At 39.8% G+C, this 18288-nt stretch overlaps 1 protein-coding gene across 14 annotated transcripts in view; it reads left to right on the forward strand.

Moving 5' to 3' along the window:
- The window catches only part of CCDC30 (coiled-coil domain containing 30), a 189862-nt gene that overhangs the window by 118451 nt on the left and 53123 nt on the right, over positions 1-18288 (forward strand). For all 14 annotated transcript variants that reach the window (XM_050797818.1, XM_050797856.1, XM_050797836.1 and 11 more), the window contains one exon: positions 6537-6699. In XM_050797818.1, coding sequence (XP_050653775.1) covers positions 6537-6699 — 163 coding nt within the window. The remainder of the gene's footprint in view (positions 1-6536; positions 6700-18288) is intronic.

Consider the following 18288-nt stretch of genomic DNA (forward strand, 5'->3'; position numbering starts at 1 on the left):
TTTCTTCTCCTGTTACAATTCTTCAAAGAAATGCTTCAGGATCTTCATCCCCCTTGTGTAAAATTCCCATGAAAAGCTTTGCTCCTGTCTGTAGCTAATCTGAATGCAACAGTTTTGGCACCCATCAAGTGGAAAGTTTGCTAAACTTTAATTTCTCTGTCAGAATTGTGGTAAGCTGAATCAATTGAGATATCGATGATATTGGCTAGTATTTCTGCTGCTAATCATTTGAGATATCTATGATATTGGCTAGTATTTCTGCTGCTAATCATCAGTCTTTGATTAGGGTACAAAAAATTTTTTTTCCTTGTAAATTGGTGTGGATGGTCTGCCACTGTGGGCCTCATCTTCAACATCATCTCATCCCTTCTTAAAATGACTTATCCATTAGTAAACTGCTGATTTCTTTGGGCTATTGTCTCTTTAAACTTTTCATTAAAGCATCAATGACTTCAGCATTCTTCCACCTTAGTTTCACCATAAATTAAATTTGATGTTTGTTCTTGCTTAGTGTCCTTATCTCTAAAGTGGGAATTGTAATGCCAGTTCTATACATCTTTTGTGAAGATTTGCTAAGAAGAAATATGTATGCACTATTTGAACTAAGTGTAGGCAAATAAAATATATAGGGAAATTCTTCTACCAAAAGGGGACTCTATAGTGTATATTGTTTCATAATCTAGAAGAAAGTAACCCTCATTTAAATAGTTAGATTGTAACCTACTTTTTCACTTAAAATATATGATCTGTTTATCTGACATTAAATTTTCTTCTAGAATATTATTTTAATGATATGTCACAATTTATTTAATAAATCCTTTACTGTTGAACATTTAGATTTTTCCCAGTTTCTTCTATTTCAGTGACATAATATATATCCTGATAAATAATAAGCACTTCTCCGAGGAAATAGAACCATTAGGAATATGTATTTAATAAAAGCCTTATTACAGGGACTTGGTCTTATGCACTTGTGGGTACTGGTTATGCAGTCTATATGGCTGTCATCTTTGCATCTTATGCTAGAGCTCGAAGTATGCAGGGCAAGCAATCAGGAAGTGAAGCTGAATGTAAAGTGGGAGAGCAACAAGGTGGAAACTATGAAGATGGACTGGAACCCATGTCAGTTCTTGCTGCCTCTAACCTTGATAAAGTGTAGGTATCCTACTGGAGAAACTGGCACCCTTCATCAAGGAGCTAAATAGACATCTGGCCCAGGAGATGGAAAAGTGAAGGAGGATTCAAGGGAAGGTAGAGCAGTTGTAGGCCTGGCTGTTGCATCATGCCAAGGTGAGCAGCAGATATCTAGCAGTGTTTATAAACTATAAAAGTGCCTGCTCCAATCTTCTACCTGGAAAAACCAAAATGTTTCAATTCTGTTCTCTAAATCTTGCACAAATATTATCTCCTGTGGCCCACTATAACCAGAAACTTACACAGAAGGAATTCTGGGAAACTAGACAAGTCAAAATGTTACAAAGCTACTCTATTAAAAATATATTTGTTAAACTATAGTTAATTTTATTTAATTTAAATTAGGCCTGGCATCAGTGGCTCACATCTGTAATCCCAGCACATTAGGAGGCTGAGGAGGGTGGATCACTTGAGGTCAGGAGTTTGAGACCAGCCTGGCCAACATGGTGAACCCCCATCTTTACTAAAAATACAAAAATTAGCCAAGCATGGTGGCAGACACGTGTTAACCCCAGCTACTCAGGAGGCTGAGGCAAGAAAATTGCTTAAACCCCGGAGGTGGAGGTTGCAGTGAGCCAAGATCGTGCTACTGCACTCCAACCTGGGCAACAGAGCAGGCTAAACAGGCGAGACTCCATCTCAAAAAAAAAAAGTGTTGTTGTTATTGTAATATTGAATGTTATTGTTGTTACTATTGTCGTCGTTATCATCATAATCTTCTCAGTAAGATGAAAAAAGTTCATTTGGCCAGAACAAAATGTTTAGAGACAAGTAAAGTGGCAAGAAAATGAGGCTAGAAAGGTAAGCTAGACTTAGGTCATGTAGAACTTAACAGACCACACTGAGTTTGAACCTGTTCATGAAGGTATTGGTCTGTGGTTTTCGTATCACATAGTATCTGTATCTGGTTTTGGTATTAGGGTAATGTTTGTCTCAAAAAATTACTTAGGAAGTGTCCCCTCTCCTTCAATTTTTTTTGGAAGAGATTACAGAGAATTGGTATCATTTCTTTCTTAAATGTTTGGTAGAATTCACCATAAAATCATCTGGGCTTAGCACTTTATTTTTTGGAAGGTAATTAATTACTGATTCAATTTCTTTAACAGATATAGGCCAACTTGGATTATCTGTTTCTTCTTGTGTGAGTTTTCATAGTTTGTGTCTTTCAAAGAATCAGTCCATATAATGTAAGTTATCATATTTGTAGGCAGAGTTGTTCATAATATTCCTTTATTATCCTTTAAATGTCCATGGAGTTAGTAGTGGTGGCCCCTCTTTCATTTTGATTTTTTTTTTTATGTTTTATTTATAAAATAGAGATGGGGCTTTGCTGTGTTGCCCAGACTGGTCTCAAGTTCCTGCATTCAAGTGATACTCCTGCCTCAGCCTCCCAGAGTGCTAGGATTATATATGTGAGCCATTGTGCCTGGCCACATTTTTTATATTATTAATATTTGTCTTCTCTATTAGTTAGCCTGGCTAGAGGTTTATCTATTTTATTCATCTTTTCAAAGAACAAACTTTTGGTTTCATTTATTTTTCTCTATTGTTTTATTGTTTTCAATCCCATTGACTAATACTCTCATTTTTACTATTTATTTGCTTTAGGCTTATAATGTTCTTCTTTCTCTAGTTTCCTAAGGTGAAAGCTTAGATTACTGATTTTAGATTTTTCTTCCTTTATAATATATGCATGTAATACTACAAGTTTTCTGCTATGTTGTAGCCTATAAATTTTGTAAGTTGTATTTCATTTCATTTGGTTTAAAATATTTTTAATTTATTGAGACCTCCTCTTTGACTCATGTATTATTTAGAAGTGTGTTGTTTATCCCAAATATTTAGAATTTTCCATCTCTCTTTTTCTTATTGATTTATAGTTTCATAATATCAGTTTAAACAGTTGTGTGACATTCTGTTACATAGATATATCATACTTTATGTAATACTTATATCTTTTAGACTTTTTTGCTATTATAAAGCTATAATAAATATCTTTATACATGCAACTGCAATGAAGTATGATGAAGTGTGGTAAGTGTTATACTAAAGGAGGTTTAGGTTGCCATGATAGTACATAACACGGATACCTATGGAGTGAGGGAGCTTAAGAAAGACTTCCTCAAAGAAAGTGATTTATGCTGAAAATGAAGTAGTTGGTATCAAGAAGCTAAATAGAGAATAGTGTGGAGGACGACTTTGAGGAAGTGAAAAAGTTGATTGGCTGAACGAAAATAAGGTTAGGGACAGTGGTGAGAAAATGAGATGAGGAAGGTGAGGTAGGCCTAGCTCATGCAGAACCTTAGATTTTTTGTTTGTTTGTTTGTTTAGAGTCAGGGATCTTGCTCTGTTGCCCAGGCTGGAATACAGTGGCACAATCATGACTCACTGCAGCCCTGAACTCCTGAGCTCAGGTGATCCTCCTGCCTCCACCTACTGAGTAACTAGGACTATAGGCATGCTCAACATGCCCAGGCTAATTAAAAAAAAAAAAATTAGGGACAGGATCTCCCTATGTTGCTCAGGTTGTTTTAGAACTCCTGGCCTCAGGTGATCCTCCAGTCTCAGACTCCCACAGTGCTAGGAGGTGTGAGCCACAGTGCTACAGATCCTTATGAGCCACAGTGCCCAGCTCTTGTGAGCCACAGTGCCCATTTCTCATGCAGAACCTATCAAGCCGTGGTGAACAGTTTGGAGTTTACCTTAAGAGTAATGGGGTTCCTGAATCAAAGAACAGAAAATATATATATATAAATAAGAGTAATGGGGAGCCACTATAGGATTTTGAGCAGAGGAAGTTGTATGATTAGTTTGCAATTTAGAAAGAACACTCTGAATGCTAAAAGAGGCTCAGGCTACAGAGAATGCAGGGAGTCTTATCCATACACCAATTTCTTAATTTTATTCATTGGCAGACCTGGTTTGTTAGTCTTTTATTTTTCAAACTCTGTATCAATTAACTTCTCACATATTCATGAGTTACTCTTTTAATTTTGACTTCCTACTTTGCTTTTTTTCTTTTTGTAGAGATGGGGGTCTCACTCTGTCACCCAGGCTGCAGTGCAGTTGTGTGATCAAAGTTCACCGCAACCTTGACCTCCCAGGCTCAAGCACTTCTCCCACCTCAGCCTCCAGAGCAGCTGGGACTACAGGCGCATGCCACCATGCCTGTCTAATTTAAAAAAAAATTTTTTACAGAGACAAGTTCTCACTATGTTGCCCAGGCTGCTCTTGAACTTTTGGGCTCAAGCAATCCTCCCACCTTGGCCTCCCAAAGTGCTGGGATTATAGGTGTGAGCCACCATGTCCAGCCAACTTCCTACTTTCCAATTCTAGTTTTCAGGTCTCAAATTCTACTGCCAATAACTCAAGTGTTTTTAGTTTCAGTAGATCAAAACTTCTCTTTTAGTTCCAAGGCTTCTCTCTTAGTTCGGAAATTGAGAGTGTAACCAAAAAGAAGTAGGCCATAATAGCAGGTATACAGTTAATTAGATGAAGGAGAGATGAAAGAGAGGATATTGCTGTAGAAGTGGATGTGAAAGGTAGAAAATTAGCTATAGCAGTCCTTGGAGAGTCTGCACTTATATCCAAGAAACGTAAGGAGAAGAACTAGAGGTGGAGAGATGTGAGCCCATGTCTCAAATATAATCATCCCCCAATAACCTGTTGATTTCTCAGAATACTGAAGTTAGAGAAAGCAAACTTAATTTGTCTAATGTCAGTATTTTACTGCCCTAGCATGCAGGTGAGAATTTGCCCACCAGTACTATTTCATTATCATCATCACAGTCTTCGAGATGAATCTCCTAAGTCCAGAGAACCTTGGTCTGAAATCCTCAGAAAAGTCTTTCCACAAACTGTACTCTATTCCTGAAATGCCAAGGGTTTGGTCTAGGTCCCATTGCTTAGTGCAATGACTATTGCCAGAGAAGTGCAATGAGTATTGCCAGGGAAGAAGGCTTTATTAGGGTGCCACAGTTGAGGAGAATGGGAGATCAGTCTCAAATCTATCTCCCCGACCAACTAAAATTTGGGGGGTTATAGCAGGGAAGGAATGTAAAACAGGAATTAGTGAGGGGTAAGGAACCAATCATAAGGAATGAGGCATCTCATTTTCTGGATGCTATGATCTGGTGAATTTTAGTTTCTTGCCTGAGGGTCAGTCTCCTGAGGGAGGAACTCAGATATAAATTTCAAGTTTTAAGACTGGGAGGGTACATTTCTACATTTGTTCGAAAAACTATAAATGTAATTTCTATGCGACAGTTGGGCCAGTTTCATAACGAGACTGAAAGAGCAAAGTGCTAATGGCCCTTGTAGGGGTGAAGGGAAAATTTCCCCTCCCCTTCTGAAGGTTTTCTGAAAAACCAACTAACAAAAGGCAGATTAATAGGAGAAAAAGCAAACACAATTTTATTAACGTGGGGTGGGGAAAATCAAGTGTGATGACCCAATAGCTGAGTGTGTTGCAGAAGCTTATATACCCGTTTCCAGGGCAGAGGGAGATGAGGAATGTAGACAATTCCAAAGGACAGTAACTCATTAGGGAGAATGAAGGGACCCTGGAGACAAAAATTAATTCATAAATTATTCTCCTGGGAATTTGAATGAGTTTAAGAGATAATCGTTGTCTTGTGAAAAGGTCTGTGGAGGAGTTGTTATATTCCTCAATCTTCTTTTCTGAAGATCCATAAATAATGCAATTTCAGGGAGGCGATGGGTATAATTATTCTCCTTGGTAAGTCCAGTCTTCATGCAGATAAGGGAAAAGCCTCTTCTAGCATCTGCTGATCTCTAAGGGCCTTTCATTCAAAATATTTAGTATACCAGGATACCATATTTGGGGTAAAATTCTCTGAGTTCCTTTGCCCTCTTTTGGAAAATGTTAATTTTTTCTCATAAAATGCAGGCTCATTTATGATTCATTTATAGCATTGTTAATGTGTGCTTATTAGTATCAATAGTGCTTTTAACTAACATTACCTTGAACCCAGAAGATGAAGGGCTCCACTCGTAAAGCAGTAAGGAAGAAAGAATATGGGATTCAGGATTCAAGCCCTACCTCCACCTTGTCTTAACTGTTCTCTGTACCACAACTTCCTCATCTCTGAAATAAGGACAATGACTTTTTCCTCATAGGGTCATTTTGATGAGTGAGTGAGAGAACTAAGGAAAGCTTCTGTCACAAAAGAGGTTCCCTGTGTTGGTCCCTTTAGCTTATAGACACATACCCTACTTCATTGAACCAAAAAAAAAAAAAATCCCTGTGATGCCATAAAATTTTAGGTCTGAATTTCATTTGCAATTCATAGTGTGATTTAATGTACATTAATTGCCCTCAGGAAACTCCTATATCAGAACACAGATGAGTTACACAGGCAAGTGAGAACATTACAAGATAAAGAAAATCTACTGGAAATGACCTGTTCTCAGCAACAATCCAGAATTCAGCAACAAGAGGCCCTACTTAAACAACTGGAAAATGAGAAAAGAAAATATGATGAGGTAAGAAAGTAAATAGACATGCTTCTCAGTTTTCCTATTCCCATTAGTCACAGCTAATTCTTATTGAGTGCTTAGCACTTTACTAAACTTAATTGTTTAGTCAGGGTTCACTCAGGAAAGTAGAATCTACTCTAGGTATTTCAAGCAAGAAGAGATTTAACAGGAATAAGAGCTTACAAAACAGTTGGAAGGGACCAGGGGAGAGTAGAGTCAGAAAGGACTGCTGCTAGCTTTCAATAAATCCAGAAATTCAGAAATCACAGAGAAGTCACCTCCTGCAGCGTCAAAGTGGAGAATTTGCAGGAACTCTCCTGAAGCTCCTGCAAATGTCTCATCTGTTGTCTGCCCTTTTATCCATCTGCTAGTGCTAGAGAACTGTTGGGGGAAAAGACAAACAAACCTGTTTCTTCTTTCTGTACTCGTACCACTCTCAATACTTCACTTCTGATATAGTTTGGATGATTCTCCTCCCCAAATCTCATGCTGAAATGTAATCCCCATCATTGGAGGTGGGGCTTGGGGGGAGGTGGTTTGGTCATGGGGGTGGCTCCCTCATAAATGACTTGATGCTGTCCTCACGATAATGACTTATTGTGAGATCTAGATGTTTAAAAGTGTGTGGCACCTCTCTGCTCTCTCTTGCTCCCACTCTCGCCATGTGACATGTCTGCTCCCATTTTACCTACCACGATTGTTAGCTTCCTGAGGCCCTCACCAGAGGCTGAGCAGATGGCAATACCATGCTTCCTGTATAGTCTGCATATCTGTAAGCCAACTAAACTTCTTTTCTTTATAAATTACCCAGTCTCAGGTATTTCTTTATAGCAGTGCAAGAACAGCTTGACGCAGAAAATTGGTACCAAGAAGCAGAGCGTTGCTGAAAAAGATACCTGAAAATGTGGAAGCAACTTTGGAACTGGGTAACAGGCAGAGATTGGAAGAGTTTGGAGGGCTCAGTAGACGACAGGAGGACCAGGAGCAGTGGCTCACAACTGTAATCAAAGCGCTTGCCAGGAATTCGAGGCCAGCCTGGGCAACATAGTGAGACCTTGTCTCAACAGAAAAATAACAAATTAGCCAGACATGGTGGCACGGACCTGTAGCACCAGCTACTCAGGAGGCTGAGATGGGAAGATCACTTGAGCTGGGAGGTCGGGGTTGCAGTGAGCCGTGATCATGCCACTACACTACAGCCCGGGTGACACAGCAAGACCCTGTCTAAAAAAAAAAAAAAAAGAGGATGAAAATTTGTAGCTTCTTAGAGACTGGTTAAATGGTTGTGACCAAAATACTGATAGAAATATACACAGTAAAGGCCAGCCTACTGAGGTCTCAGATGGAAATGAGGAAGTTATTGGGAACTGGAATAAACATCACTCGTGTTATACCCTAGCAAAGAAATCCTGCATTGTGTTCATGTACCAAGGATCTGTGGAAGTTTGAACTTAAGAGTGGTGAGTTAGGGTCTCTGGCAGAAGAAATTTCTAAGCAGCAAAGCATTCAAGATGTGGCCTGACTCCTTGTAACAACCTATGATCAGATATGGGAGCAAAGGAATGACTTAAAGTTAGAACTTATATTCCAAAGGGAAGCAGAGCATAAAAATTCAGCAAATTTGCAGCCTGGCCATGTGGCAGAGAAAGAATCCCAGCAGGGTACTACAGCTCAGCTGTGGCTCAAAGGACCCCAGACACAGCTAAGGCTGCCTGTCCAGAGGATGCAAACCATAAGCCTTGGTGCCTTTCATGTGGTATTAAACCTGTGGGCACATAGATTGCAAGAGTGAAGGAGGCTTGGCAGCTCCCACATAGATTTCAGATGATGTGTGAGAAAGCCTGGGTGCCCAGGCAGAACCCTGCCACAGGGGCAGAGCCCTCACAGAGAAGTTCTAATAGGGCAATGCTGAGGGGAAACGTGGGGTTGGGGTCCCCACACAGAGTCCCCACTGGGGCACTGCCTATTGGAGCTATAAGAAGTGGGCCACTGCCCTCCAGACCCCAGAATGGTAGCTCCACAGGCAGCTTGCACCCTGTACCTGGGAAAGCCTCAGACACCCAACTCCAACCAGTGAGATCAGCCACAGGGGCTGCGGCCGCAAAGCCACAGGAGAAGAGCTGCCGAAGGCCTTGGGAGCCTACCCATTGCACCATTGTGCCCTGGATGTGGGACATGGAGTCAAGGGAGAGTATTTTGGAGCTTTAAGATTTAATGACTGCCTTGCTGAGATTTAGACTTGCATGGGGCCTATTGACTCTTTTTTTTTTTTTTTTTTTTTTTTTTTGATACGGAGTCTGGCTCTGTCGCCCAGGCTGGAGTGCAGTGGCCGGATCTCAGCTCACTGCAAGCTCCGCCTCCCGGGTTCACGCCATTCTCCTGCCTCAGCCTCCGGAGTAGCTGGGACTACAGGCGCCCGCCACCTCGCCCGGCTATTTTTTTGTATTTTTTAGTAGAGACGGGGTTTCACCGTGTTAGCCAGGATAGTCTTGATCTTCTGACCTCGTGATCCGCCCGTCTCGGCCTCCCAAAGTGCTGGGATTACAGGCTTGAGCCACCGCGCCCGGCCTGACTCTTTCTTTTGGCTAATTTTTCCCTTTTGGAATTGTGATGTTTACCTAAAGCCTGTACTACCATTGTATCTTGGGAGTAAATGACTTATTTTGATTTTTACAGGCTCATAAGTGGAAGGAGGTAAGTCTCAGAAGAGACTTAGGACTTTGGACTTGATGCTCAATGAGTTAAGACTTTCGGGGACTATTTGTAGGGGTTGATTGTATTTTGTAGTGTGAGAAAGACATGCAATTTGAGGGGTCATGGGTGGAATGATACGGCTTGCATCTTTGTCCCCTCCAAATCTCATGTTGAAATGTAATCCCCGTTGTTGGGGGTTGGGTCTGAGGGGAGGTGTTTGGGTCATTGGAGTGCATCCATCATGAATGGCTTGGTGCTGTCCTCCTGATAGTGAGTGTGCTCTTCATGAGATCTGGTTGTTTAAAAGTATGTAGCCAGGCATGGTAGCTCATCAGTCTTCTCATTAGTTTACAAAAAGACACTTACCATTCAGAGATTCCAAGAGTTTTAGGAGCAGCGTGCCAGGAAATAGGACAAACATCAAAATATGTATGTATTATACCACAGTAACACAAGAAAAATTACTTTTCCTTCCCTTATGCTTTCCAAATTGTGTGCAAGTTCCTCTCATCTGCAGAAACTACACTTGATCCCTGCTAGCAGGGGAGTCTGGAAAATGCAGTTTTCAGGCTTCCAAGCTCATGGCCCAGGGGAAAGCTTAGAAGAGTGGGGTCATGTTGAGTTCTAGCACAGTCCACTTTGGATACTCAGCATCCATACAAATGCTTTTACCTTGTGGCTTAACTTCTAAACTACAAGAAGAATATCATGCTTCCACTTAATATGATGCACTACAAATCATATAAAGGCACACTGTCTGCATAAAAATAAAGAATACTCAAAGTCCAATCAGTATCTATGATTATTTTGGGGTGATGTTCATTTTACTTCAGTCTCAATCCACATGCATGGATATACTATAACATTAAAACTTAATTATAGGCCAGATGTGGTGGCTCACAACTATAATCCCAACGATTTAGGAGGCTGAGGTGGGAGGATTGCTTGAGCTCAGGAGTTTGAGACCAGCCTAGGCAACATAGCAAGACCCTGTCTCTACAAAAAAAAATTTTTTTTAATTAGCTGGGCCTGATGGTGTGCACCTGCAGCTCTAGCTACTTGGAAGGCTGAGGTGGGAGGATTGCTTGAGCCCAGGAGGTCAAGGCTTCAGTGACTTATGTTTGTGTCACTGCACTGCAGCCTGAGTGACAGAGTGAGACCTCAAGTGAAAAAAGAAAAAGCTTAATTAGAAGCCAGAAACTTATAATTAAGCATGTGCCTGTAGTACTAGCTGCTTAGGAGACTGAGGCAGAAGGATTGCTTGTGGCCAGAAGTTCAAGGCTCAGTATGCTATGATTGCACCTGTGAATGGCCCCTGTATTCCAGACTGGGCAACATAGCAAGATCTCATTTCTTAAATTAAAACATCATGGTCTTCTGCTCTGAATAAAATAAAAAAGAAATGAAAATTTTAAAAATTAAAACAGAAAAAATTATAAAGTTAACTACCAGTAATACAATAGCACACATTTTGCTAATGGGTATTGGCATAAGAAGCCATTCCCAATTTCATCTCTTGGTCCCTTTTCATGTATTCTGGCGAGGGGAGAAATAATATCATGTATCAATCACAGTTAAAAGTTTATACATCATCTTGTAAGACAGCACCTCAAACCTATGAAGTGTTGTCACCTGGCCAGCATCATAGCTAAGTCTTCCATAGGTAATTTCACTGTTTTTTTTTTTTTTTTTTTTTTTCCATATTGGTTTTTCTGCATGACAGGATATATGGTAGAACCAATGAATCATATGATTATATGAGCCATTGTTTCACTTTTCTTACTGTAGAATGATTTTCTTGGTCAGAAGCAATGTTTCGGGGTTTTGTTTTTTGTTTTTTGTTTTTTGTTTTTTGTTTTTTTTACTATTATTACTACAAGTCTAGATCTGAGTTATATATCATGACAAGAAATAAGGAATTTGGTGAGTCCACAGATGGTGGTCCTGGCAAAAGCATTATGGACAGAAAAAGCAAATGCAGGCCAGGCATGGTGGCTAATGCCTGCCATCCCAGCACTTTGGAAGCCCAAGGTGGGGCAGATCACTTGAGGTCAGGAATTCGAGACCATCCTGGCCAACATGGAGAAATCCTCTCTCTACTAAAAATACAAAAATTAGCCGGGTGTGGAGGCGCATGCCTGTAATTCCAGCTACTTGGGAGGCTGAGGCAGGAGAGTCGCTTGAGCCCGGGAGGCAAAAGTTGCAGTGAGCTGAGATTGCGCCACTGCATTCCAGCCTGGGCAACAGAGCAAGACGCTGTCTCAGAAAAAGAAAAACAAAAGAAAAAGCAAATCTATATTTAAAATAAGTCTCTAGTCCACTGAGAGCAAATTGTCATTCTATCCATGATAGAAAGGTAATGAACCTGCTACCAGGTTGCTTGCTGGTTCTCCCAGGAGATGGTGCCATATTACTTGCTCAGCATTTATATTGGGATCTTGGCGTTTGGCAAATTAAGTGGATTAGCCTTAGTGACTCCCTGAAAAATATATATTCCTGCTATCATGCACCTTGTCCATGAGCCCACTAAGCAGGCAAATGGGTGCTAGAAAGAGGCTAATTGACATGTACAGAAAGCACTGTTTGTTCCATCTGATTATTGAGTGACGCCTCTGGTGCGAATGCCCTGTGGTGAGCAAAAACATGTGAAATAGACTTCTAGGTTCTGACCCAGCATGTAAGAAGCTTGGAAGTTGTCACTGTATCCTGACAACAAGTGAAATGCCAAACAAACTGAAAAATCAACACATTTCCCCAGATCCTTCAGAGGAGAGAGGTCACAGTCCAAACCACTACCCCGAAAATTAGAGATACCTATAGGCAAATACAGACAATCACAACTTACTGGAGCAAAACCTTCATGAGGGCCAGTGCCCAGGTTTGGAAACCTGAACAGTAAATGATGGACTGCTGGAGGCTCAGCATATCAAGTCTGAGAGAGAGAAACTCCAGAGGGACCCAGTCATTAGGGGACTTAGACACATTTGTGAGTGTTACCTCCTTTAGCATACCAGGTTCTTATAGTGAATATCTGAGAAAAATCCCCTTTTGCTTCCAGCAGGGGGAGAGAAGGGGAGCACTTGAAACTTCCTAACAAGGTCAGCCCGCGGGAGAAACTAACCAGAGCCTAAGCTGCTGGGGTTTTGTCAGAGGCTAACAGACCTAGGGAAATAGAAATATCCAACTCCAGCCAACTCTAGCCATCTTGTCCTGCAAAAAGGGAGGTGGGTGGAGAAAAAAAACAAGCACATGTGAAGTTCACAGTCCAGAGGCACAAGCTTACTAAAAGACTGTACCTAGTCACAGAGCTATAGAATGCCACCCATCCACCCCAACACTTCACCACCACATCACTAACGACCCATTTAACAGCAGTTTCCTTTACCCAATGCATCATGTTTCGCTATCAAGAAAAAATTACAAGACACACTAAAAGGCAAAAAACACAGTTTGAGCAGAGTAAACATTAGAAGCAGACTCAGATATAGCAGGAATATTGAAATTATCAGACCAGAAACTTTAAATAACTATGATTAATGTGCTGAGGGCTCTAATGAATAAAGTAGACCACATGCAAGAAGAGATGGACAATGCAAGAAGAGATGGACAATGCAAGCAGAGAGAGGGAAACCCTAAGAAAGAACCACATAGAAATTCTGTTACAGTGTTTTTGATGTTTAAGTCAAGATCAAAAACACTGTAACAGAAATGAATACCTTGATGGGCTTATTAATAGACTGCATACAACTGAGGAAAGAGCCTCTGTCCTTGAGGACATCTTAATAGAAATCTACAAAACTGAAAAGCAAACAAAAAAATGCTAAAACAAACAAACAAAAACAACAGAATATCTAAGATCTGTGGGATAAAGGTAAGAGGTATGATAGATATATATGGGAAATAACCCAAGGAGAAGAAATAGAGGAAGGAACAGAAGACATATTTGAAATAATAATCATGATTGAGAATTTCCTGAGATTAATGTCAGACACCAAACCAGAGATTCAGGAAGCTCAGAGAACATCAAGCGGATAAATGCCTGAAAAACTACATCTAGGCATAAAATTTTCAAATGACAGAAAATCAAAGAGAAAAAAAAATTCTGAAAGAGGAAAAAATAAATAGCCTTACCCAGAGAGGAACAAAGATAAGAATTACTTCCGACTTTTCTTCAGAAACCATGCAAGCAAGAGAAGAGTGGAGTGAAATATTTAAAGTGTTGAGACTGGGCACAGTGGTTCACACCTGTAATCCCAGCATTTTGGGAGGCTGAGGCAGGAGGATCACTTAAGGCCAGGAGTTCAAGACCAGCCTGAGCAACATAGTGAGACTCCAATCTCTACAAAAAAATGGAAAAAAAAAAAAAAAAAAAAAAAAACAACTTAGCCAGGTGTGGTGGAGCACCACCTGCAATCCCAACTGCTTGGGAGGCTGAGGTGGGAGGATCGCTTGAGCCCAGGAGTTCAAAGCTGCAGTAACCATGATTGCGCCACTGCATTCTGGCCTGTGAAATAAATAAATACATAAATAGTAAAGTATTGACAGAAAAAATTACCAACCTAGAATTCTGTACCTTGCAAAATTATCCTTCAAAAGTGAGGGAAGCTGGGCATGGTGGCTCATACCTGTAATCTCACCTTGGGAGGCCAAGGCAGGAGGATCTCTTGAGCCAAGGAGTTCAAGATCAATCTGGGCAACATAGTGATAAGGTTATCACTAATATATATATTAGTGGCTGGATGTGGTGGCATGCATCTCTAATTCCAGCTACTGGGGGTGGGGTGGGGGTCTGGGAGTGGGTTGAGGTGGAAGAATTTTTTGAGCCCAGGAGGTTGAGGCTGCAATGAGCTGATACAGTAAGAAAGGAGGGACAATGGAATTATATAAAATGCTCAATTAAAATTACAAAAGGCAGAAAAAGCATGGAAGACAAAAGTAGCAACAAAGAATAAGAACAACTAATAGAAAATAGTAATAAATATGGTAGATATAAATCAAATTATATTAATAATCACTTTAGACATCAATGGTTTAAAGGCACCAATTAAAAGAGAATGTCCAAGTTGGTCATGCCACTGCACTTCAGCCAGGGTGACAGAGTAGGACCCTGTCTCAAAAAAAAAAAAGTAAAGGTGAGGGCCAGGTGTGGTGGCTCTCACCTGTAATCCCAGTACTCTGGGAGGCCAAGATGGGAAGATCGCTCAAGATCAGGAGTTTGAGACCAACCTGGGCAACATAGTAAGACTCTATCTCAACAACAACAACAAAAAATTGTTTCTAAGTGAAAGAGAAATACTTTCTCAGACAAAAAAAATTAAGGGAATCTGTTACCTTGCAAGAAATGTTAAAAGAAGTTCTTTAGAGAGAAGGGAAATAAAATATAGACCAGAAACCAGGATCTACATAAGGAAGGAAAAGCATTGGAGAATAAATAAGTGACGGTAAAGTAAAAAGTTTCATTTTTAAATTTTAGTTGATCTAAGAGATAAGTTGTTCAGTATAATAGCAACAATGTATTTGATTATGTGTGTCATATATAATTGTGTGTATAAATATGTATACACACACATATGTACACTTAGATATGCTTATGTGTAAGTGAATTAATGACAACAATGATATAAGGGACAAGAAGGAAGAATTAGGATTATCTTCTTATTATAAGGTACTCATACTAACTGTGAAGTGGTATAGTGTTATTTGAAAGCAGACTTGGGTTAGTTGTATATTTTAAACTCTAGGGCCACTAGAAAAAATAGAAAGAAGTACAACTGATACCCTAAGAAAGGAGAGACAATGGAATCATATTAAATGCTCAATTAAAATCACAAAAGGCATAAAAAGCATGGAAGACAAAAATAGCAACAAAGAACAACTAATAGAAAACAGTAATAAATATGGTAGATATTAATCCAATTATATTAATAATCACTTTAGACATCAATGATTTAAGTGCACCAATTAAAAGAGAATGTCTAAATTGGTCAAAGTTGAACAAAACCCAACTATATGTTGTCTACAAGAAGCCCACTTTAAATATAAAGACATATGTAAATTAAAAGTAAATGGATGGAGAAGGATGTAACATGCTAACACTAATCAAAAGAAAGTGAGAGTAGCTAAATTAATTTCAGACAGCACATACTTCAGAGCAAGGGAAGTGTATTAGTCTGTTCTCATGCTGCTATAAAGACATACCTGAGGCTAGGTAATCTATAAAGAAAAGAGTTTTAATTGATTCACCATCCTACATGGCTGGGGAGACTTCAGGATATTTACAATTATGGCAGAAGATAAAGGGGAAGCAAGGCACATCTTACATGGCTGGAGGAGGAAGAGAGAGTGAGATGGGAGGTGCTAAACACTTTCAAACAACTGGATCTTGTGACAACTCTATCACCAGACAGCACTAGAAGCATGGAGCTAAACCATTAGAAACCACCCCCATGATCCAATCACCTTCCATGAGGCCCCACCTTCAAGACTCGGGATCACAATTCAGCATGAGATTTGGTGGGGGAAACAGAACCAAATCATATTGGGAACTTATCCAGGATAAAGAGGAACATTATTTAATGATTAAAAAGGTCAATTCTCCAAGAAGACAAAAACAATCTTTAATATGTATGTGCCTAACAAAAGAATGTCAAAATATGTGAGGCAAAAATTGATACAACTGCAAGGAGGAGTAGGTGAATTCATTGCAGATTTTAATACCTCTCTATCAGCAATGGACAGATCCAGCAGGCAGAAAATCAGTGAGGACATAGTTGAAATCCACACCACTATAAACCAGCCAGATATAGTGGACATCTATAGACTACTTCATTCAACAACAGCAGATTACACATTCTTCTCAAGCTGTCATGGAATGTTAATCAAGATAGACCACATTCTGGGCCATAAAACACACATTAACAAACATGAAAGAATAGAAATCATGCAATGCATGCTCTCAGACCCTGATATGGTTTGGCTCTGTGTCCCCACCCAAATCTCATGTTGATTAGTGATCCCGAGTGTTGGAGGAAGGGCCTTGTGGGAGGTGATTGGATCACTGGAGTGGTTTCTGATGGTTTAGCACCATCCCCCTAGTGCTGCCTCATGATAGAGTTCTCATGAGATCTGGTTGTTTGAAAGTGTATAACACTTCCCCCTGTGCGCTCTCTCTCTCTCTCTCTTTCTCTCTTTCTCTCTCACTGTCGCTCTCATGCTGTCTCTTCCTCCCTCCCTCCCTCTTTCTCTGTCTCTCTCCCCAACTCCGCTGTGGTAAGACATGTCTTGCTTTGCCTTCACCTTCCACCATGATTGTAAGTTTCCTAAGGCCTCCCAGTCATACTTCCTGTATAGCTTGTGGAACTGCAAGTCAATTAAATATCTTTTCTTCATAAATTACCCAGTCTCAGGTACTTCCTTATAGTTGTGTGAGAATGGACTAATACAGACCCTAATGGAATTAAACTAGAAATCAGTAACAGAAAGATAGCTGGAAAACTCCCAAATACTTGGAGATTAAAACAACAGACTTGTAAACACAAAAGTCAAAGAAGAAATCACAAGAGAAATTTCAAAATATTTTGAACTAAATGAAAGTGAAAATACAACTTATCAAAATTTGTTGGAAAGTGGTTCTATGAAGGACATTTATAGCATTGAATGTATATATTAGAAGAGAAGAAAGATGGGAAGCATTGTGAGTGTCTGAAAGGAGAAAAACCCCTGAAGGCAGCTTGAAACAAAGAGAGGGATTGTGACTAACAACTCCAGCCCACAAAATCGTCCTGTTTATCTCAGCCAAAGGAGATGCAAAATCAGAGTGGCTGTTCTGCACCACCATGCTGTATGAGGCACAGTCCATGAGTCTTCTGGGCATGAACCCCTAGCTAGCCTTCCCACATAGCCAGGGCATCCCATTTTGGGACACCCCCAACCACAATCCAGGATGGGCAGCACTCTACATGCTTTGGAGAACTGAGGCAAACCTTGGCTTAAGGCACCCATCCAGTCCTGAAAAGGAGGCAGTGACCTAGGGTAAAGGGGATTCAACAGGTGAACTTCAAAGAACCTCTAAGCAAACATACCCTAGAAAGACCAAAAGAAGCCAGTCAGCAAAGACTGGAATAAATAACTAATCCTTCAATGTGAAGACAAAGATGTAAGCCCAAAAGAACAACAGCAAACAGGAAACCATGACCTCCCCAAACAGACAAAGCAAGGAGACAGTGACCAGCCCTAACAAGATGGCGATGTGTGAGGTTTTGGATCAAGAATTCAAAATGGCAGTTTTAAGGAAATTCAGTGAATTCCAAGATAACACAGAAAAGAAATTCAGAAATTCATCAGATAAATTCAACAAATATATTGAAATTATTAAAAATAGAACAGAAATCCTAGAACTGTGAGAAATGCAATTGCTGAACTGAAAAATGGACTGAAGGCTGTTGACAGCAGAATGGATAAAGCAGAAGAATCAGTGAGCTCAAGACAGAGTATTTGAAAATATACAGAAGAGAAAAAAAAGATCTAAAATCAATTATCTAAGTTTCGACCTTAGAAAATTACAAAAAGAAGAGCAAATTAAATCCAAAGTAAGCAGAAAAAAAAAATTAGAGGAGAAATCAATGAAATTATCTAACATGGTGATGTTTGTGTAAAAAAAATTTTAAAGAAATCAATGAAATTTAAATGGAAACTCAATAGAACAACGAAACTAAAAACCGGTTCTTTGAAAAGATAAATAAAATAGGCCTCTAGCCAGGCTAACAAAAAAAAAAAAAAAAAAAAAAAGAGGGAGAGAGGACATAAATTACAAATTACAAATAATAGAAATGAAAGAGGGAACATTACTACAGATGCCACGAACATTAGAGCAATCATCAATAAATATTATGAACAACTTTA

Source organism: Macaca thibetana, chromosome 1 (assembly GCF_024542745.1).
Source record: "Macaca thibetana thibetana isolate TM-01 chromosome 1, ASM2454274v1, whole genome shotgun sequence".
Lineage (NCBI taxonomy): Eukaryota > Metazoa > Chordata > Mammalia > Primates > Cercopithecidae > Macaca > Macaca thibetana.